This window comes from Poeciliopsis prolifica, unplaced genomic scaffold (assembly GCF_027474105.1).
Source record: "Poeciliopsis prolifica strain line A6 unplaced genomic scaffold, Auburn_PproV2 SCAFFOLD040, whole genome shotgun sequence".
NCBI lineage: Eukaryota > Metazoa > Chordata > Actinopteri > Cyprinodontiformes > Poeciliidae > Poeciliopsis > Poeciliopsis prolifica.
This window is the reverse complement of record NW_026562415.1, coordinates 4,964,605-4,988,517: the sequence shown is the minus strand read 5'-3', so window position 1 is coordinate 4,988,517 and position 23,913 is coordinate 4,964,605. Positions and strand designations below refer to the sequence as shown.

The window sequence follows — 23,913 nt, the reverse complement described above, 5'->3', positions numbered from 1 at the left end:
GAAAGCGCTCTTTATTTACTTACACAAAAGGACCCCATTTGTATGTCTGTCACTACAACTTTATGGTCCTGTCCGGCCGCACAAAGATGGTGAAAAATGTCCGTCCCGCAGAACGCGTTTTCAGCCAGGAGTGTGTCTGCGTGCTGATAAAGGAAGCCCAGCAAGAATCTTCAACGTTTCATCCCGTGGCCCCTTCCGTGTCATCTGTTTTATTTTTTTTCCCCCTTCCTTTCTTTTAGCCTTTGTGGCTACACAGAGAGGACTGGAGGGAAAAACTCCCAACAGCCGCTCATCAGCATGCAAGATGTGTTGCGGCACTAGATTTAGCAAAGTGAATTAATTTGGATTTGGGATGCAAATGAGCACACGGGTGTGTGATCGCCAATCGGAGGGGGGCACGCGTAGAGATCAGCGCCCTTTTCCAGTTTGTTAGGTACAGTAGCGCACCACGTTTTGCTGCGTAAGACTGTTTTGACAGGGCATGTCTTTTGCCATGGAAAACATCAGAGCCTCTGCTGGTTTAAAACTGGTTTCACCTGTCGTTTCCCCCCAAATCAAGTCCCATTGTTCCGGTGACTTTAAAAACGTCTCCAGGTGATCTATTTACATCTGCAGCTCCACGACTCCCTTTGTAAGCATTAGCAGGATGATCAGCGATGGGCTTCTCATTTGATTAACAGAGTGAATGTGTTGGGGTTTTTTTAAGTATTGAGAGCAAAAAGAAATGAAAGGTAGTTTAATATCACAGCTTCGTCTCATCTCAAAAGAGGGGTCTGCCCCCCACCCTATCCCACTTTCCCTTTCTCTCTCTTTTCTCTCACCCAGAAGCTTATTAGTTCTAACTATATAGCATGCATAATAAAACTGCTCATTTGCTCATTAATATTAAAATTATCATATTCAGAGCCATGGGCATTAAGATCAATCAAATCATGGGATTTTCAGGTCAGATGCAAGATCTGCTTATGAGGTTTTTTTTTTTGAATCCCTTTCTTTTGCAGAAAGAGCTGTACACACCAAGCTAAGGGGAGATGATAAATATAAGAGACAGGGATATTAAAGCCGGGGTTATTATTTGTAGGGCCCGATGCATGCTTTAATCATGCTTATGTGGTCATATAATTTTCTTTCTTTTCTTTCTTTTTTTTCCTCCCCTTGTTTTAATTCATGCACAAATTCTGCTATTTTTAATTTTTAAGACGGCAAATTTGAAATGCGAAATGGAAAGAAGAATATTTGAACATCTTAGAGGTCTTACCCCCTCTCCAGCACACATATATATTCACACAATGATACGAGGCCTTCTAGGAGACAGTTTCCTTTTTCTTTCACTACTGTCATCTTTAAAGCGATGTGTCCATTAAGAGCTGTGCTTTTCTGGAGCAGGAAGGGTTACTGACATCACCATTATCAAGGCCGGCATTACCACTTCTGTCACCAGCATAAGCCATTCGCTATGCTGATTACCTCCTTTTAGCCTACTTACTCTGATTGATATGTACTGTGTGCAGGACTTGTAAGAGCATTCACTCTCACTCAATTTTTACTAATTAAATCAATGGTGCGTGAATGTTAAGAATTTCTTCGAAATGTAAAAAAAAAGAAAGAAAAATCAATTTCTAGGCCTTCTTTTTTTCACTTTTCTTCATGATGGAAAATGAATGAATATGATTTGTTTTACCTCATCCTGCCTGACCTGCGCTTGTCTTCTCCTCTCTCTGCAGAACGCCGTTCGCCACAACCTGAGTCTTCACAAGTGCTTCGTGCGCGTCGAAAACGTGAAGGGGGCGGTGTGGACGGTGGACGAGGTGGAGTACCAGAAACGCAGGTCGCAGAAGATCACAGGGTAAGGGTAGCGCCACTTACCTTCTCCCATGCAAAGGTCCCAATATCCCTTGAAGGTTTTCACACATTGCCACAGACTTTAATGCAATATGAGTGATTTGATGTAGTGGCCCAAAACATTATTGTGAAACAAAAGGAAGAAAACAAATTGAGTTTTTGTCTGAACTAACCATGTATCATGGTGTCCGAGTAAATTACACAATATTGGGCATTACTCGTCTAAACATTTCTCAGTTGGAATTGGATTTTATTTCAGGGTTTCTGAGTAAATGGGTTTGATTACAATTGGACGCCACACCTTTCAGAGTCTTATTTTAAGAAAGAAGTTAAAAACCTTACAAAGTTTCCGACCAAATGACAAAACCCCAATAATGTCGTAGTGTGACAGTTTGTTGATATTTTCTAAACTAAAGTTTGTGATATAAACATGTGACACTGCAAACAAAATGTGGATTAATTTAAATAGTTTGCAAAGTTTGACAATTATATTACAGTGTGCCATTTCCCTAAAATTACGCAGTCAGGGCAAATAAATCTGTCTGCAAACTATGTTACAAAGACGAGGTCAAGCATTGCATGATCAATGTTTACATATGAATTTGTTTTGTTTTTTTGGGTTTTTTTCCACAGAAGTCCATCTCTCGTGAAGAACCTTCCATCCAGTCTTGGCTACGGAACGGCGCTAAACGCCAGCTTACAGGTAGAACTCCACATCAGATCCTGCATTTAGCATAAAGCGGAAGCATCATTCTTCCCTCTTCTCTCCTCTCTCACACACTTCCTCCACTCCTCCCTTCTTTCTTCCACCTTTAGACCCAGAAGGCCACCCTGTGGTCAAACCGAGCAGAATGTCTTCCTTCCCTCTCCCCGCTCTCCTCCCCTTTCTCCCAGTTTGTTGCAGCCACCTTAGATTGATTGTGGCATGTGCAAATGCAGGGGCATGTGCATTAATATTTATCTAAGCTGTCATAAATGATTTGGCTTCATAGTGTACGCCAGCGAGGTGCTCATGGCAAAAACTTTAAAAATTTAATCACTGTATATAACTTTAATGCGTAGCAGGCTAATGTGTCAGGAGTTTTTATTATTTTGAGGTAAAGTTTTTGGGAGCCTTTATTTTATTATTATTATTTTATTAATACATAACCACTCCACACAAAGGCATTTGAATGGCAGTTACTGGGAGGTAATCTGCAAGCTTTCCACACATGGGAAAGATTTCTTGCAACATAATAAGAGAAGGATATTGTATTTTAGTAATTGCCATGGTAAATCATTTTATTCCCTCAGCTGTCTCTTTTTTCACTCTTCACACTGCCTCTCAGCCACTAAATACCTTCTGTCTTTGCAAGCCATTTATTCACCCAACATTTTATGTAATTATGCTTCATATGCTTCTCATATTTCTTGTTCCTTAATAGTCGCGCGTCCCTCATTCTTTACCTTTACCCTCACCAGCCCGTGCCCTCTTCTCTCTCTCATTCTTGTTCCTTTTTTTTTTTTTTTTTTTCTCCGTCTCTGCAGGCTGCTCTGGCGGAGACCTCTCTGCCGTTGCTGGGGACCCCCGGCCTCATGAGCAGCGCCGCGGGGCCAATGGGCGGCAGCTGCCACGGCCTGCTTGGCGGTGACCCGTCCGGACCGACTGGCGGCAGCCCGCCCGGACTGTTGGGAGGGAGTCCGCCTGGTTTGTTGGGGATCAGCCCGCCAGGAACGCTGAGCTGCAGCCCGCCGACCATGTTGCAGTCTGCCCACGAGGAGCTCAATGGCTCACTCGACCACCTGGACACCAACGGACACAGCAGTCCTGGATATTCCCCTCCAGTACACATGTGAGTATGGGAAAAGAAATTGCCACAATTGTTTAGTTTTGTAGTCTTAAGAATCCTCCTGCTTTTTCACTTTTACTTAAGAACCACAAAGTGTTAAATGAAGTTTCCTGTTTAGATTGACAGAAAGCAAAGCATAATTGGTTTCAAATTAAAGCTTGAAAAGTGCAGAATGCATTGAAGAAACTAGAAAAACTACAGCATTAGACCAAAAAATAAATAATTAATTCACAATCTAAAAATGGAAAAAAAACATGGCTGCAAAACCTACTAGGAAGTGATCTAGTAGCCACTTGGTCCATGATAACCGGAGGAGTTCAGAGATTGTCTGTTAACAACTATTATTGATCCTTTCCTCAAATTTCAACTTTTGATTGGGCAAAAAAAAAAAAAAGGCATTAAGTTCTTTTGCAGTTCTACATCCTATTAAAATTAGACTAAGATTGGACTTTGTGGACTACATCCAAAACGATCTCAGAACATTCCATCCTCCCATATAAGACACAGTGATGGCAGGATTATGCTGTGGGGATATTTTCCTCAGCAAGGATGGGAGAGCTGGTCAGAAGCGAAGTCGAATGAAGTCAAATACAAGACAATACTGAAATAAAAAAATAAGAGCTTGCAAACCCTTGAGACTGAGCAGAGGTTCTACAAAGTATTAACCAAAGAGGGGCGCTCTGGTGGGTTCCAGTCCTGACCACTATTATCATAGTGGTCAAATAAAGACCTTACTTCTGCAAGGAACTGTTTTTCCACAGTGCAACATTAAAAGTATGACTTTATAAAGACGTGCAGAATAAATTGCACCGAAACCACCTAGATAAATCTCCTCTCGCCCACAGTGCGAAATACATGAAAAAAAATTAAAAGAAATGTTTCGTTTAAATGCTTTGGAATTTTTAACAGCGATAAAAGCGTGCCAATTTCCACCTTACAGATCTGTAAGTGTTCTTGTTTGATAATGCAAGCTAAAGCTGCCTTTCCCACTTCCAAGCGCCCACCTCCTGCTCTATGTTGCTCTAATTGTCTGACATTTAACCCCCTGAATCAGTGTCTGTTTAGTTAGCACCGACCTCAGGGCAGAGCTCAATTTCTATGCTGGATTGCATTGTGAGCAGACTTCCCTCTCTCTTTTAGTGGGATTTTACTGCCTTTGTGGTCGTACATTTCGAGTCTATATATGTGGGACCTTGTCATCAAACCACTCTGTACATATTAGCTGCTTTTTTTTTTTTTTTTAATGGAGGGAGGACTGGTTGTATTAAAATTTAGCAAGCATAGCACTAATTACTTTAATCTTCATCTTCTCTTTGTGTGGCTGGGAGAGAGTGTTTGTGCTCGACTTTCAGAAACGTCCAAGCCACACGCACACACACGAGGGCTACAGTTTGAAACAAACACGCCAAAGATATCCTTTTAACGCTTCTTATGTTCTGCCTATCAAAGCCTCCGTTGCAACATTAGCTAACCATTTGTGTAATGGATAAAGGATGCTTCCCACTGCCATGTGAGTAAATGTATTTATGAGAAAGGAAGCGTCCATACCTTAATATATTTAGACGTGTTTACCTCTCCTGAAAGGGGGTGCTAAGTGAGGCAAATTTGCCATGCTCCTGACAGACTCCCGGTGTTTGCACTCCCTGAGGTCATTTAATTTTCAGTAACAGGACAGCGCAGACTTTTTCCCATTTCTCCTCCACCCCCCCCCCCTCTGCTTTCCGCGGCCACGTCGTCTCGACACTGACACGAGTTGTTATGGGGGACGAGAGGCACCTAGCCCCAGCCCTCCCAGCCTGGCCTTTTTTCACGCAGTCCACAACAACCTTCGAAATGGAAGAAATGTGTTCTCCCGCGCTACTTTTCGCTGTACGCGCTTAAATAATAGAGCGGCTCGCGGCACTAAACTAAATAGTACATCACCTCGAAGACCTGTTTTGGGAGGAGAGTCGTCAGCACAACTGAGTCCATTCAGCTGTTAGACAAACCTCCTCTTCCCCTAAATGTCTAAAGGTTAATGATGTCTGCTTAACCACAGACCAGCTTGCCCTGGGCCATGCTGGCTGTGTGTATGTGTAAGTATGCATGTGTGATAAACTCATGTTCACCCTGAGGGGTTCTGCTTAAAAGAAGTGGTAACTGTTATAACCAGGAAGGCCTGAACTTACAATTAGAGCTTCCAACTTCTCTCATACTCAACACAATGTGTCAAGGCCCAGTTATTCTGTTTGTCTCATGTTTTTAATAGTTTTGTGTCCACCTCTCATTGGTGTGATGAACATCTTTCTATTATTTCTGCCCCTTTCCTCTTCCTACCATTGACCTCCTGGACTAATGACCTTATTTTCATCCCTCGCCTTACCTCCGCATGGCTTCCAACGCTAATCTCCGCTTGATATGAGAGCAGGCATCTCAGCGTATTTATTACAGCACATTTCAGGCCGGCGTTTACTCCTTGAGTGACTCGATAATGGCATCCGGCCATTAGGCGCTAAATGGCTCATCCACATATTTTAATAAAGCGTTGGAAAGCCGAAAGCGAATACGGCAGCTCGTAATTTCCTTCTTTTCTTTTTTCTTTTTTTTTTCCCCTTGTCAAGCATCCAAACATCCTAATGAGGATTATTTTAATAGTGAAGAATCATTCATATTTTTGATATGACTAGAATCAGAATCTTCTCAGGAGTGTGTTCTCGTTGTGTTATCTGACGTCAAAGTATTTGAATTTAAATGTGTGTGAAAATAGAAGAAGTGTTCGCCGAATGAATACTTTCATTCTCCTTCCGTGATGTTTTTCTCGTCTGCAACCAACCGCCCCCTCCTCCGCCCCCGACCTCCCTTCCTGTAAATCCGCAGGACAGAAACAGAAATATTCATCGCTCGGCTCGAATCCTCTTAAGATCTTCTCATCCCGACCACATCAGAATATTAATTTACAGTATTTGGCTCTGAATATTAAAGTCATCTGTACCTTTTAAAAATTCTTTTCAAATTCAAAAAGGCCCCGGCGCCCTGCCTCTCCACCCCCCCGCTGATGAAGGCGGCCCAGGAGAGACGCATCCTAACGTTGCCGCCGCCGCCGCCTGATAAGTCTCCCTCTCCTCTTTCCGAGTCTACTGGGATTTTCTGATGCATCCGATGTGTCAGAAATAATTAGGTTTTGTCAGATTTATCATCGTTGCACAAACCCTTCTCCCCGACTAGGGCTCCGGATCATGTTATGCCTTGTTTGTGTGTGACAGCATTATTATTCTTGTTAGCTGCCCAGCAGCTTTCTTCTTTTCCTTTTCCACCCACTCCTGTGTTGTTCTGAAGGAAAAAAGGCATCCTGTGCTGCTTCCTGGCCAGCGCTTATTGACAGTGGCTAAAGATATTCATCCATTTAGAGTTAAAAACATGTATCATGGTGTCCGAGCAAACTGCCGGGGCTGAAGTTGATTAATGGCAGAAGCAAGCTGCTGGTTTTTCCTCTTGAGGAGCGACACGCCACAGCCTCTGCATATTAACGAGTGGCTGCGCTTTCTATTAACTAGATAAAAAAGCCTCTCCTCTGCCTTTGCTCCAGGGGGCTGAAGGATGAGAAATTCTCCATTATTTATCATGTGGCCTGTTTCCCCCCCGCCTCCCTTTTTTTTTTTTTTTTCATGTATTTCAACCTGGTGTCATCAGTAAACTTTTAAATGCCAAACATGTCTGGAACATCACAGCTTATCGGCCTTACAGGGGCCGTGTTTTTCATGCAATTTTCATGTGCTTACTTACAGTAGACGTGAGGCATCATGTCGAATTAGCGTCTTGCAAACAACATGGTTTTTACTTTCACCAGATAAAGCGTGTCACACGAGTTGGTTTTATTTATTTTATATTTTTTTTGTTACAAGAAAATGTCAAATTGTAAATCAGGGGATGGGTTAGAAAGAGATTCTTACTATGAGGTCACATTAGGAAAACATCTTCAATTTTGTTTTTTTTTTTACACATACAAAGTTCTTTGTTGAAGAAAAAGTTGAAAATAATCAGAACATTAAAAAGCGTTATAGTTAAAGAGCTAATTGCATTTAATTGTTGCTTCAAAGTGTTTATAGTGCTGAATATCTCCCCTTTTTCAGTAGCAGATGTCCTGTGAGTCGGCCAATCTACATAGGTAGCTTGAGCAAAATAGCCAAATTTGTCTTTCTTGCAAACATGCAGCACACAACAACAGATTAATGGAAGTGGCATGTTGCTCTGTGCTCCACATAGACAGGAAAAACTCCAGCACTCCTTCACTTTTCCGTCTGTATCATCAAAATGGGATGATTTGATCCAACTAGATCAAATGATCCCGTTTAAACTAGATGGTTTGATCTAATTTGATCTAGTTGGACATTGACCTTACATAAACATTTCAGTCACAAAATCAAATTTCCGTACAGGAAACTTTGATTGGTTAGTTTAATTCATTAGTTATCAGATGAGAAATGACATTTGGTCACTAAGAAAAAGTTGAAAATGAAATATTGGTAATGATATTTACCAGTTCCTGGATCACCAGAATGGTTTTCCTTTAGCTTCTGAGTAAAGACTAACGCTTGTCTGAGAATATTTGAAAAATCTGACATCTACGTGCCTCTGTCCTTTTCCTCACAGGCCACCTGTTCACGTGAAAGAGGAGCCGCTCAACATGGATGACGACGACTGTCCGATGTCACTCGTGACGACGGCCAATCACAGTCCGGAACTTGACGACGACCGGGAGCTGGAGGAAGGGAACCTATCGGAAGACCTTGAGTGACTAGGATACGATTTTTGGTCAATGTGTCCCACCATTCTACCGCACTGTTTCTCTTACACAGACCTGCAAGGCTAGAAACCACTCCACCGTCCAAGAACCCACAGCTGACTCTCTTTCTCACCACTGGGACTATTTATTGAGCATGTATCTGGATAGAGACCAGTCCAGAGGAACTCTTTGTTGCAGACCTTCTGGATTCCCCAAACATGACAGACATGAGATGTCTGTCATCTGTTCTTGTAAAAAGAATCACAAGACGAAAAAGAAACTCTCTAAGACCTGTTATATGTGGGGGGGTGGCGCGAACACATACAGTGAAAGGATGATGGACGCATGGATGGGGGAGGAAACATGAGACAAATAAGCAAATCATGTTCTGTTGAAAGCTCGCGGCCTCCTATACTGCCAAAAAAGGAAGACGTTTTACGTTTGTGAATAACCCAACCCACAGTAGTTGTTAATGTCTAGAGACAATTGCTGGTTCAATTCAAATTGTTGCTCTGTTATCATTTGCACAGGAGTAGTCTCGGAAAATTGTGTCACTGCCTGTATGTTGCTACTATTATTAAAATCAGCATATTATTTTTTAGCTTTTTTTTTTCTTTCTTTCTTTCTTTTTACCATTGTTAATTTCCAGATCTGATTTATAGACACCACCAACTGTAAATGCCATCCCTCGAATCACAACTGCAGTACCAAGACTGTTTTCGCAACTGTTCAGAGAAAAAAACAAACAAACAAAAAGACAAAGAAAGAAAAAAAAAACAAGGGACAAAAAGTTGGCTTCCAGTCTGTTGTGTGTTTGTGATTAAAAGTCTAAAATGAAGTTGGAAAAATAATAACAGTTTGTGTAAAAAAAAAAAAAAAAAAAAAAAACGCCATTTACAAAGCGAATGCATTTCTGCGAAACTTTCCTCTTGCTCTTCTTACCTCGGCGTTCTAAAGCTTTGTCTACCTGCAAACAGTGACAGGCAACAGCTAAAAACCAAAGCCAAACTCTAGCAATGGCCAATAGCTTACAGGCAGAAGCCACCAAACTCCTCTTTTTTGGCCTCACCTTCTGAGACTTTAAACTAGTTCAAAGATAAGTTTTTTTTGTTTTATTATTATTTATTTATTTTAGTTTTTCTGTCCACAAACTACCTTGGAAAAACCTCTGGGATTGTTTCATTTAGCCCTATACAAAGATGGTCAGTGCAGAAACGAGTGCTGATTCTTCATGTGTAATTTGGGAACTCATAAAAAAATAAAAATAAAAAAAATGTCTACTCCGGTTACCTTCTGCCAGGCATTCTGTCTGTGAAATAACCATAAAAGTGGACCAAGACCAAAATAAAACATTTGTGTATTCAATAGAAGTGCAAAAACATCTTGATGTTGTGAAGGTTATGTTAATTTTTTTTTCTTTATTTTTGTTATGCATTACACATTGAAACTCATTGTTTTGTTTTGTATACAAACCTGTTGGAGATCATTTTGTTTTAGGTGGAAGCGTCCGAACGCATTCACGTCTTCACTTCTGTGGCGGTTTTTGTTCTGAGCTGCGTCAAATCGAAAGAAAAAAAAAACTGAAAACACTACTAACCAAACATGAAAACTATCTAGTGAAGCCAAATAAGTCATAATTTCAAGTTAATATGAAATAATGTGGCTTGGTTAGCATGGGAAAGCAAACAGTGATAGCCATTGTGGAAGGGGAAAATCTAAGGTGACCTTTTCTAGGTAAGATTTGCTTTAACTTCATCCAGCCCTCATTATGTGGCTTATGGATTTGAAACTTTACAGGTTTATACACACAAGTGTAATCTGGATAGGTGGTTAGATTTTATTATACATTTTGTACTTCTAGAAGAAGAAGTACTTCCTGTTGTTTTCCTCCTGTAAGGCTGCATTGAGCGCTGGTCATTTCGCCCCTTCACCATTTCGTACTTTTGCAGTTTCGGTCGTTTCGCATCTGACTTTTTCAGGACTAAAATCTGCCGGTGGACATTTTGTGTCAACCATACACCAATTCGTATCCACTTTGACAACTAAAAGTGATTTTATTTAATTTGCTCGTAGTCTGTTGTAAGGAAGTGAGGTTATTTGACACCATGTTGTATTTGGTTGCTGATACAGCCACAAACAATGGGAAAAGAATGCAATTGACTCAAATTACAAGTGACACTTCTTAAACATTTTATGTCCACACTTGATGGAATTTACTGAACAATAACTAAACTCATCTATCCATAAACTTTGTTGCCACCATGTTGGTAGACAGAATTGCTTTAGGCATGACAGGGAGGGGGTATTTTTTCATTATTATTATCGTTATTTTTAAATATCTCGCAATGGTTATTTCAATTTTGGGATAAAGGATGCTCCAATCATAAAGACAGTTCAGCAAAGTCCACTTCTTACTACATCCCAACAGTGAGGACATGTGAAAGACCTCAAACAGAGAAGTTACTATTTTTATCCAAATAGTAGTTTAGTTTCTATTTGATTGTCTGGAAGCCATAGTTATTGTGATTGTCTAGTATTGAGCTTGCCTATCAAAATGGCGGACCACGTCCGGTTCAGGCGTGCCATAACTATGTATTGAAAAGGGGAGACAGGAGGGTTAGGAATGACGATGTGTCGGTACGAAATGGTGAAGGGGAAAAGTGACCTCCCAAAGTGTTGTTGCTTTAATGGTCATTTCTGTTTTCAGTAAACCAAAGTTACACAAAATTCTGCCTCCTCTTGAACGGGATAAGCCGTAAAACTCACACCCATGCCCTGTTCGAGTCTGGCACAAAGACATACAGAGACCAGGTGGTCAGCTTTACCGTCCTTCACATACGCAATGGCTTTTTAAAAGAGCGACACGTTGAGCTTCGTTCTGAACCAAAATCTGAACCGCACTGTGCGTCCGTTGCTTTTGAGTTGTCAGGCCAGAGCTTAAAACACACACACTGTACAAAAGCACTGCTTGTAGGCACATCCTCAGGCGCCTGAGAGCCGGTGCCGCGTCAAGAGGCCAGGAGTCAGGACGCCGACTCCTTACGGAGGGATAGAAATGACGTTCTTAATAATCGTATTCACACCAAATAAAAAGGGCGCTTCGTCTTTCATTTAAAAGGAAAAAAAAAAAAAAAAGGGTTCTCCCATTTAACCCTGTTTACCCCTGCTCCCCCACCCAAAAAAGGCTTTCCAAAAGCTTCTACCTCTGCAGAACAACTTCAGAACAACCACAACAGAGTGCACGAGTTTCGAGAGCTGTCCCACTTTCCCCCACTGCTTGTCTTTCATAGGACGTGGCTCAAAACCAACGTTTACATTCCCTGCGTCAGGATACATGGAGGAGTCGCATTGTGATAGGTGGTCTGCAAACATTTGTAGAATGATAATGTATAGATTACCTGTAAGGGGAATATTGTGGGTTTTTTTTTTTAAAAATGCATGTCTAAAAATCATTTGGTGGACTGGAAACAAAAAGAAATACAATAAAACTCATCGGGACGATGGCCTACGTGTTGCAATGCATAGGAGTGCATTACCTCAGAGGGATAAAACCTGTCAGGCACAGAATGCATATTACCTGTAGATTTGCATGGGTTTTGTACAAATTAAGTAAAATTTAAAAAAAAAAAAAAAAACATGTCTAAAATAGTTGCTTGCACATAATACCAGAAAGACCTCCAGAACTGCGATCTGCTCCTCCACTAGATTTTAGGATTGTCTGGATTTTCTGGGTTGATTTTTGTCTGTATTTTGATAACTGTGCATACTTATGTAAAAAGGAAAAAAGAAAAAAAAATCATGTCGGTGGACCCATGAAATTTACCAGACTTTTTTCTAAGAGGGAAAAAACGAGAAAAAAAAAAGAAAGAGAGTTCTGTGTTTCTTTTCTGACTTACCTGAATTTTTACTGTTTCTCTCTCATTGCTCGCTAAGAATAGCAAACCTGCTTTTTCTGCATCTGCTTTGCGTAGCTGTAAGGCTTTAACCTAATGTGTGTATTTATTGCTTGTACCTCTGTGCATACTTTATGAAGCATTATGTCTGGCAGTTGAGTCATGTATCCTTTCTACTGCTATCCTTCTCTAATAATTGAGAATATGATCCCCCCTATGTATACAGTAAATTGGGACTGTAGCAAACATATGTTTATGTAATTGGTGATTTTCTGTTCTTATGCTCTTTTACTTTAATCGAGATTCAACAACCTTTTTTTTTTTTTTTTTTTTTTTTTTATACTTCTCATTCCTGTGTACTGTGTCCATATGTTAAAGGTTCTCTGACATTAGAAGGTCATGGTTGAGAATTGTACCAGACATTATTTTCTGTATTCATGGCATTTCACTGCTGAATAAAATAAAGGACCAAAACTTGGAATTTGAAAAAGCAACTGACTACCTCCAGCATGAGAGAGTAAATCATTTCCCTCTCCGCAGTTGCACATTTATCTTTTATTCCACAAAGGCACAGCCATAAAAATCTAGCGTGGCATTACACATTTAAGGTTTCAGGGGCTGCTACTTCAGAGAGATAAAAAAAATAATAATAATAATAAAAATTTAATGTATATGTTACACTTTTTCCTTCTTCTTCTTCTTTTTGGGCAGCCGGAGCCTTGTTTAGAGGAGCAGGACATGGTAGTGCATTGCTCACCCCTTTGGACCTGTAATGGGTTTTAGCCTGTGGGTGATTCAAGCCCACTGCTTTCATGTAGCACAAGGATGTCCCAATGCAGACTGAACCTAAGAAGGATTTCCATACAGCGAAGAAGGAGGCACAGGCCGGTTACTTTCCTCTGGTTTCAAGTCAGTTTGGTTAGTCGCCCGGGAAAATGCTGGAGTCTTTTGACTTTTCCATGGCTCCGTGGAGCGTTAAGCAAAGCGGCGATCCCCCTTCCTCACCTGTTGCTGTGCAACGCCAGTCAGTTCCTTCCAGTAGGAAGCCTTCTACACTTGCTCCTTGTTTTGGAGATATTGTCCAAAGATATTGTCTCTCGTGTACGGAAATATTTCCAGTTTGGAAAATATGAAAAATTATCTATTCTTTGGAAAAAGCTGTTCAAAAGACTTCCTTGTTTTAATTATTATTATTTAAGAAGCCAGTTTGCTTGTGAGACGTCCTGGGAACATCTCACCGGACGCATTCCTCCAGGCACGCAGTTTCTTTTTTAAACAGTAGGTGCCACTTCAGCTCAAATCTGGCATTTTTTTTTTTTTTTTTTTTTTTTGACTAGATGGAAGCAGAAGAAGAGTGTGAAGCAGAAGCTCACCCCCTAATTCAAGGCCCGGTCCCAAAACTGGCACTGCACCCATAGAGGGTGTTGAGTACATCCTCCTGTACGGAGAGTGTACTCAACCAAAGTGAAGACAAATGTTCCAGTTTGCAGGTTACACGCATGTAAAAATGTGAGAACTGTGCAAACATCCGAGTAAACACAACAAAACCAACACGGCTTGCAGCTGTGACTGTTTGTGCCACAGAGTCAACTGACGTGGTGAGTTTGTGAACATCACAAATCGACGCTCTTCACTAATTGAGGTAATGCTGATTTGAAACTGCATTTGATCTGAGTCCTATCTTTCCCATTGTTTTGAAGTTCTTTTGATCTGATGCTAGAGAAATTGCCATTGACCAGAATAATAAAACCCCAGCCCGTCCCCCACCTGTTAACACACAGATGTTGAATTTATTCTTGTAGAAAAAAAAACATTTTCATGGTGCAGAAATTGTCTTTCTTATTGATGATGCAGTTTTAAAACTGAAATGATTCAACTAGGACTAGAATGGTCTGCCTGTTACTCACCCAAATGACCAAGCTTGACTAATTAACCAGTAAAGTCATGTTTACTTTAAAAAGTAATACTAACTGAAGTATTTCACATTTATGCTTGTACTGGAATCAAAACAAGTTGTTATAGACAAAATTGTCCCATCAAGATGGTGCATCATTTCAACAGCAGTAGGAAATGTTGTAAAACTCAAGGATCTCATGCAGGCCCAGGGTCGAGGCACAATTCGCATTATTGTGTCTGTTGGTCCAACATTTTAAATGTTTGACCATCAACGTTCTGCATCACGCATATGGGAAAAATGTATTGCACTAGATGTCCTTCATTTTCCATCTTCAAGACAGTGGTTTCCTCTTAAAGGCGGAAAAAAACACAAAAAAACAAACTCCACTCTTCGTCCCTACGATTGATGGATGTTAGCTGGTCTGACAGGCCATGGGGCTAAATCAACTCCAGCAGACTTACCACACCTTGCCGGTCACGGAGCAGTCGCACACTGACACACTCATTGAGATTCGAGCTGAATCCACCATGACCAATGTGTTGCCCATTAGCTCGTCTGTACGCCGAGAACCTTCTGCACGTTCCAAAGGATGCTCAGGAGGGACATTGTGGGAGTCTATTGAATCCCATCCGCTGGTCATTTAATCATAACCTCCGATGCATGTTCTTTTGGCCTTGCCATGTGGTGTCCCATGAGAGGTCAGAAAACAACTGCACTTTTCATAAAGGCGCGCAGACACACTTGTCCGCCCTCCGCCCCACCCCGCCCCGATGACAGTCTTCGACATCAACTGTGGCAAGCTCCTGTTATCGCCTCAGCAAATGGTGTTCCAGGGCATTAGTCAACTCGCAAGGCGCTTGTCTTCCATGCTGTTTATGCACTCGGAAGTGTTTGTGAATTCAAGTGAGGCGTTGCATACGAGGCGCAACAAGGGCCGCTGTGTACTGCGCAACATCAGAGGGAGCTCCAACATTAAAGTGGGCAGCGCAGCCTTCTATAGACCCTTCTTTCAAAGGCCATGAAATAATAATGGGTTGTGGTTAGAGAGGTATCCGTGAGTCACACTGGTTGCTTTTCATAAAGTGGAGTTATTTACAGTGCGATGAATAAAAGAAAGGGTAGCTGGTGGTGCAAGCCTTTTCCACATGAATGGTTGGGAGGAATAAGTCTCCTCTAATACAGAGTGGCAAGGCATGGACGTATACTCCAATAAGTGGAGAAACAAACAGCTGTTTTGAGGGGCATTCAGACAATTATTGGAGGCTTGCTGATGCTGTTTTGATTAGGTTTAGCTACACTTAGAGGATATACTGATTCAATATTTTCCTTAAGACTCAAGTTGTTTGTTGCCAAAAGGCTCCATCGGACCAGAGTCCAGTTAAAGAGTAGAGCAATTCCCTAACAATTGTGCTACTGATAGTAAGACAGAAAAGCCTTTTTTCCTTTACCATTCCAGAGGGAACTGATTTGAATTTAGTTTGAGGAACTTGCACTCCGACGTGGCTTAAATCTCAGCACGTTGCTCCATTGTCTCACAACCTACTTGTCTGAACGAGACTCTGCATCCAGGCATCATTTGTCTCATCTCCAGCATCGACCAATTAGATCAATTTATGAGCCGTGCCCTTGTGGGGCCGGCTGGTAAATATCTCTAGTTTCAGCTTATTGATTAAGAGAGGAGACCGTCTCGGTCACTTTCTTTTCCTCCAAAGCCCTTCTGACCCGACGATGCGTGTCGGCTGCCTGGAAAGACCCAGGGCCCCCGGGCAGCAAAAATTGCCTGCTAAATAGTCCGAGGCAACGGCAACGCTAATTGAGATCATCATTATTATAATTGCGGGCCCTGAAAAGCACGTCTTAACTAATTTGCATTGCTCTCAAGTTGATATTGGACCCGGTGCAAAAATAATTGCATGGCTCAGAGGCATGACGTTTGGTTCGGTGGTGGGCAGAAAGGGGGGACGCTCGAGCCCCGTTCCTCCCCCAAACCCAGCTTTCACAGGCGAGAAGGTGGTCCTGAAGCGACGCCGGATTCATTCAGATGTTTGGTTCTCATGTCAAATGCTTTTTAAGAGAAAGTGAGTTACCCTGTTGTTTTTCTTTAGATAATATTCTGACAAATCAAAACCAAATTGCTTTGCAGTTTTTTTCTAAGATTTGACCAAGTTATTTTTTTTTATTTAATTTTGTTTTCCGGGACATTTTGTGCTATGCTTATCTCTGAGCTGATTATGAAGCCGAACATAATGTCCATAATTTTGTGACATCGTAGCACAAACTTCAATCGGAACTTATGTGATAAATCAACACAGGGTGGAAGCACATCAATGTGAGATAAAGGGAAATGATTCAACTAGGCATTCCTCTGATACCCCTAAACAAATCCAGTGCAACCAGTTGACTCCAAAAGTCGCACAATCGGTAAATAGAGTCCATTTGGTCACGTTCTCCAATATTGGTGTGGGGTCGCAAAGTCGGGAAAGCTGATCAAAGTTAATGGATAAGGATGATTGGAGCTAAAAAATTCCTTTCCGTCCAAACTTTGGTTGGCCTGTCACACAGAATCCCATCAAAACACGCTGAAGTTTGCGACTGGAATGTGACCGAATGTGGAAGACGTCAAGCGTTGTGAGCGACTCAAAGGTGGCGTCGCACAGACCGAGACAGAGAGAAATCTGGGTTTCCCCGACTGAAACGAGGGATTAACCCAACAAAATGGTGAGAAAACGCTGAGGTTCCTGAATTTGTGCCTGTGGCGTCATCAGCCACACATACACACACACACACATCCCGTGTGGTTTCTGCAATCCCCCCTCGTGGAAATGAACGCTTGATAACAGCACTAATGAATAAAATACATGTAGCATGATACAACCCATTGTTTGTTTGTTTTATGCCTCCACAACAACAACAATAACAACCCCTTGAGGGGAGATTATGTAAATCCTCTTAGGAATATCCCACGTTGCTTTTGTCAGAGGTTTTGAAAGCATCCCATTACTGTTTTGCTCCTTGTCTTATTAGTTGGGAGGGAAAAAAAATACACATTTTGAGGCGGAGAGGTTACGTTGAGGGTGTAAAGGAAAAAAAAACATTACAACTTAATCATTAATCCATTGTAATCACATCTGCTCTTAATCAACAATTCATAATGGAATTTATAATGGAGTGATTTCAATTATCTACCTCCACTGGAAGCGGCGTCGTTTCCCAAATTAAATTGGGAAACGACGCGTTTGAACGTCTTTGTCTAAATTTCACCTGTTTTAAGATTTAAAAGTTGTTTGTGGCATGGAGTTAAAAAAGGAAAAAGAAAAACAGCATTAGTGATGAATGGTGGGCTAAATCACTTACTGAAGATTTTTAATGACATTTCGGTGTTCCTTGTATAATTACTCTTCATCCGAGATGGGCCGTAATGCTGTTGGACAGTTGCGGTTCAGGCTCGCTAGCTCGCTTCATTAGCGTGTCATTCCCATTTCACATCAGAGGCTTTAATTGTAATGCTGAATATGCACAGCTCTCCGCCGAAGCCTAATCAAAAAGGACCCACTTGTATTATTAATATCAGAAATCAGCCCGCTTGCTATTTTTTTCCCCCTCCTTTCTTTTTTTTTTTATAAATAAAAGAATACAGACGCATAAATCAGCTGTCATTTATTAGCATGGCCCTGGCATATCCGCTAGACATGCGGGCAGATCGACCCCACCCTCACACCTCCACCCCCCAGTTCTTTCCCGCATCAGTCATCAAGATTTAAAAAAGAATAAGAGACAAGAGAGGAGAGGAAAGGGGGGAGGGATGCATTAAATATACATGCTGATTCGGATGAGAAGTAATCAGATTACATCTCAGGTGACACCTGGTGCAAAAAAAAACAAAACAAACAACGACAAAATATGTGGACAGTTGGCAAGTGCAAGGACAGGAAAAGACAGAAGGATGAGAGCGTATGGTAGAAAAAAATAGAAAAAAAAGATAATAATTCGAAAGCAAATACCAGGAGAGAAAATGACTGTTCCACAGAACAGGCAGGACCTTTAAAGATGGTCGCCCCGCACAGGTTGTGCTGACCAGACATAAAATAACAGCTGTGTTTTGAATCCCGCTGCAGCAGTCAGAAGTCAAACTGCTGCGAACCCCTAATCCACATCTGCGGAAGCTTTTAGTGCTGATGCGGATATCAACGCCGGAGAACCTCCACCGGATACCCGCTCTGTCGCCGGCGTTCGATTAGCTCGGGGCCGTTGACCCCCGTGGAGTTTGATTCCTCCAGAAAAAGAACTCGCTTTTTAGTTTTATTTTAGTGCCTAATTCTTCTCATCCAGATTATGTGAAGAATTAGGTTAAAAAGTCCAACCTAATTGGACTTGTGCGACCCCGCGAACGTGAAAACGTGGCGTTGTCCAACAGCGGGTTCGACGTGAACGTTCCCATCCTGCCTTCCGCCAGCCACAGTCAGAGGCAGACAATGAAAGCTTTGCCTGGAGAAAACATTGTCACGTTGAATTTCTGAAAACTCATGACGGCTTCAGGTGGATGAGACGGACATAAATTGTTAATTAGACATTAATAGGGAGACAGACATTAATTAGGTATTAATGTGGAGGCTCCTGGAACAGTCCTCCCCTCTCCCAGTCACGTCCTTCCTCCTGGTTTCTAACTATGGCTCTGGCCGCCCACTGGATAATTCTCTCACATCCATGTGTGCAGAAATATCACCGCCTTGCAAAAGGCTTTCGCAGCCCTTGAACTCGCTCACGTTTGGTCGCCTTACAGCCACGAAATTCTCTGTGTACAGTGATTTTATGAAGGACAGCGGTGGAGAGTCGTGCACATAATGGAATGCGAGTGTTTCATAATTCACACGTCTAGACTAAAGAAAATTTGAGCAAAGTTTGAATAACCAACACTGCATGTTTCAGTGCTGTGGGAGGATCTTCCTGCTGCGAGGCGCCCTGACTATAAATGGAAAGAGTTGTGACAAAAGAAAAAGATGTTTCAAGCGACCCAAAACGATTGGCAAGACGAGCGGCGCATTGAGAAAGAGGAGCAGTCAGAAGTTTCATGGTAACACTGGAGGAGCTGCAGAGATTCACAGCTCAGGTTTGAGAATCTGTGGTGGACTCGGTGTTGCAAGAAGAATGCAGTTGTTTTAGAAAACGTGTAGAAGTTGAACATCGTGCTATGCTACAGCGTGTTTAAAACAGGTCGCCTAAATACAGCACAATCTTCGATTAAAAAGTGTTAAAGCAAGAAAAAAAAAGAAGAAATACCTGAGGCTAATGTTCAGGTTTTGACTCGGAGGTGCTAAATGGAAATATACTCCACACCTCTTATCAGAATTCAATTAATAATAATCTTATTCACACCATAATTTTCAAAGGGAAAAAAATAAAAAATAATAAATAATAAAATAAAATACACTTAAGTTTGTGCCAAGAAGCCACAAAGTACTTCAAGTGTACTGTAGGTTTCATGTTTCTAAAGCCAAACACTCTGCAGGTTTTCAAAACATTTAAAGTAGATTTATTTTTGTTTTTTAAAGCCCTGATTCAGCGTTCGACTGATGCGGCTCACGCTCTCTTTTCTCCCTGACTGAATCTGTTTACCAGAGGTGCTCAGGCAGGGGGGTCCGGGGGGGGAGGTTTCCCTCCGTGCAGTGCAACATGCAAACAGGCCATTATATTTTTTCACACGTGAGGTTAGTGTCAACACGCAGGAGGGGAATTTGGCGGCGCTTCGAGAGGCGGTTTGTGTAAACGGCGCGTTCGCTCGCTGATGAAAAGAAGGCTTTTACAAACAGAGTCGGGAGGAAACGGCGAGGGGGAAGAAGGGTACTGTAAGCAGAAAGTAAATTACTTTCCAGTGTATGATGCGCGTTCTAACCCTGGGAGAAGGAAGGAAAGCGGGGGAAATGATAGTGGCAGTGAGGGGGACGGAGTGGGGGTGGGGGGTTCGGGGGGTGCTTAAGTGCAGGTCAGCTCCATTACCTGAGTCCAGCATGTCTCTCTCACATCCTGAACATACATATATAACCCCAGCTTGATGATATTCTCTCCCAATCATGCTAGCTTCCATTGCACACCTCTTTGATCTGTGATTTGCATTTCAGCGCCCACAGGCTAAAAATTATTTGGATGAGATTTTTTTTTTTTCTCACTATCTCGTTGCCTTCTTTTCTGCATCTTCTCGCTAACCCATTCACCGTACCTGGGGCTTGTAAACTCATCCCTCTTCCTCGCCTCCCTCCCTTTCTCCCCGCTTCCCCGGCTTCCTTCTTCCCTCCGTCCCTGGCGCTCAGGATCTCCTTTTAATATTGGTTGTGCCCCCAGAACGAAACAAACAAATTAGCTGGCGGGGGGACAGAGCGAATGGCATTCTGGGCGCAACACCTGCTAGGTTCCTCGGGGTGAAACTACCAGCCCTAAACAAAGCTTTTCGCTGTTGAAAGCGAGATTAAAAACATGCTAAAATGGTAATAATGTGCCAAATGCCTGAGATGTTCTGCGACTGAGTCAATTTTCTCGTGCTTTTAAACTCGCCATGCACACTCACCGGCCACTTTGTTAGCTATTTTCAATTGCTTGTTGACACAAATAGAAAACCAGCCAATCCTGCAACAGGAACTAAGTCAATTTAATGAACTGGAAGGAATTTAAGTGACTTTGAGCATGGTGGCTGGTGCCAGATCAGATGGTACAAACATCTCAGGAGGGACATTTTCAGTAAGCCTGGTGGACAGAAAGTTATTTTGGATGTTAGAGGTCAGAGGTCAATGAGCAAGTTGCGAGAAAGGTCAGAGCACTTCTAGTAACCACTTGTTACAAAGACGGCATGCAGAAAGTCCTCTGCAAGCAAAATACATTGAACCTTGGGACAGGACTGCAACAGATTGGACTCTGAAGATTCATGAGTCCAGTTTTCAGTGGACGGTGCAAACAACACGAAAGCTTACAGTCAGTTCTGCATGGTGTTGTAATGTAGTTGGGGATCGTTTGTACTCATTCATGCCAACCGAGCATCGATGATACACCACACGCTATGTGAGTTTTGTCGTTGACCATGTCCATCTGTTTTTGAAAGAGTGGCAAGAACACAGACGTTCAGGGCTGAATCCTCGAGGTTTTTGAGCCGTGCTGACTCGATAGACTCACACTTACGGTTCTCGCTGCCCGTTTGTCAGCTGCGCATTTGTGATTTTGAATCTCTTCTGCCTCATACCAAAGGCCTCATATTAGATCCATGTCTGGACGTTACTCAAGTCAAGTGAACTCTGTGTCACATTCAAGAAACCAGCTAGAGATGTTTTGAGCTGAATGGTGCATTATCCAGTCGGAACTAACAACCAGAAGATGGATTCACTGTGACCAGTGACAATATTCTTATGGTGTGGCAACTCGACTAGTACGAATCCTTGCAAGAAAATATCCCACACACAAAATGTAGAGTAGCTTTTATGGATGATTTTGTAAATGTGTGAACAGGAGCACTCCGATGACCAGGTTTCACCGTGGAGAAGTGAATCATCAGGTGATGAGGCCAATATTTGTGATGGTCAGGAGGCAGGAAACAGGCCATGTACACAATCAGTATATCAGACACAATCATTGGTTGTTGTTTTTTTTTCGTTTACTGCGTTGCTGATCTACATCTTCGTCAAAATAAGACACAACTGACTGACCCGTTGCTGGTTGATGTTATTATTTATTTGACTCAGATAGTCATATTTTTATAGACGTTCCTGTCCCAGTCGGGACCAGTTTTATTTGACTTTGTTGCGACAACTAAAGGGAACGTTAAAAAAAAATTTAAAAATAAATAAAATAAATAAATAAAAATACCTGAACACGCCCTAAACCTCAACATTAAGAGGAAACCGTTTCAGCTTCAAATGTAAACTGCATTGTCATCCCACAATAACATCCCGGGCTTCAAACGCAAAAGCCTTCAGCAGAATATTCACATACTTGCAGGCGAGCAACATGACCGGCCCCCTAAACCAGACATCCGCCACAGCAGGCCTGTTTCCGGCTTGCTGTGTATTGATGTTTTAAAACAATTTTATTTTTGTTATCATATCAAAGAGAAGACGCGTGGCTATCAAACGCGGGAGGTGTGCGCTCTCAGCCGAGGGGCCCTCTCAGCCAGCCAAGCCGCATTCCTTATTCTATTTTATCTCTCTTGATTTTTCTTTTTCTTTTTTTTTTTTTTTTTTGACTAATGTCAGTAACAGCTACCGGTAATAAAATGCTTGTTAGAGTTTGCGCTGTTGCCTCGCAGCGTCGGCTTTGATACATTGTCAGGCCATTTGCCAGTGTTTCCTGATTACCTCGCCACCGACTGCATGTTTATTGATTGGGAGTTAATAAAGCAAGGGCCCTCCGCTTATTTCGTCTTTGCTTCCTGTGCGAGAGGTGAGGCTTCCTTTGATGTGGTGGCGATGCATTGTCAGGCAACATAAATGCGTGTGTTATAATGTCAGCTTTGCTCCCGGGGGCCTTGGGTTTTTTTGTTTTTTTATTTCTTTATTTTTTTTCCATTGCGGGTGAAGTGAAGTGAAGGAGCAGAGACGCATTTTGATCTCTTTTATTGTCATTGTTTGGAATGAATTCAAGGTTTTAAGAAGAAACAAACGGTGCCAATTACCTAGATTACAAGCAGGCATTCTGGGTGACCTGACGTAATACTGACATCTAACGCTTCAGCATATCTTTGCATCTGAATTTAGTGTATGTTGGTTATATTGTTTGTTTGTTTTTTTGTTTTTTTTTCCAATTAAAAAGCACAAATCTGAAAACTATAGTGTACATGTATATTTGGCCCCCTTAAAACCTCATACTACTTTGCAGAACTATATTTTATTATAAATAAAACTACAAGTCTTTCATAAGACATTAGTTGTCAGGTCTTGCCAGAATTAGGCTTCAGTCTGATCTTTGACTAGACCATTCCAACCTATGAATGTGCTTTGATCATACCACTCAATCGTAGCACAGGCTGTAAATTTAGGGGCCTTCCCAGGCTCAATTTTTTTGGCAGTCTCCAAAAATATCAGCTCATCTTCACTGATGAAATGTTTTCCCAGTAGTGTTGCTTCTCAACAACGCCATCATCCCAACTCGGGAATATAGAGCCACATTTGGCAGCTTTGTGAAACGTGCGAGAGGAAAACAGGATGTTGCAGCTCTGGTCTTGACCAGACTCTGAGTTCAGCACGTTTTGAGACTGAGACGAGTACTAATAATGTCCTGCATAGAAAGTAAATTTGTCATCTGTTGGTTGCTGTATCTCCGATCCACGCCCCACACTTCCCATACTGTTCATCCCCATGACAGCCAGTTTGCTGATTAAATCTCTTACCAGCTGATTATCCTTTGTCTCTGTCCTCCCCAGCTTTTCCCACTAATATTTATTTTCCTTCCCAGGAAGGATGATTTTCCTCCTTCGGCCATCTTGTCTCCCCCTCAACCTCCCTTTGTGCTGTCGGCCATGTCAAATCAAAACCAACACCTTTAAAAATTCAGTTGGCGTTACCCCCCACAAACAGCCAAGGCCTCCTTGTTGTCTATTCATGTATTCAGGTGTACACTGTATCATGGCGGACACGCTGTTCTGAGCGCGAGGGAGGCCCCTACATGGTATTTCTATCGAAATGTGATGTATTCATTCATAGTCACTAGTAAACT

General features: G+C 42.0%; 1 protein-coding gene across 7 annotated transcripts in view; it reads left to right on the top strand.

The window, feature by feature from the left end:
• The window catches only part of foxp2 (forkhead box P2), a 112,131-nt gene extending 99,331 nt beyond the window's left edge, over positions 1 to 12,800 (top strand). For all 7 annotated transcript variants that reach the window (XM_055054663.1, XM_055054659.1, XM_055054664.1 and 4 more), the window contains 4 exons: positions 1,725 to 1,846; positions 2,476 to 2,545; positions 3,370 to 3,674; positions 8,301 to 12,800. In XM_055054663.1, the coding sequence (XP_054910638.1) occupies positions 1,725 to 1,846; positions 2,476 to 2,545; positions 3,370 to 3,674; positions 8,301 to 8,445 (642 nt within the window). In that variant the 3' untranslated portion in view covers positions 8,446 to 12,800. The remainder of the gene's footprint in view (positions 1 to 1,724; positions 1,847 to 2,475; positions 2,546 to 3,369; positions 3,675 to 8,300) is intronic.
• Positions 12,801 to 23,913: the final 11,113 nt, after the last annotated feature.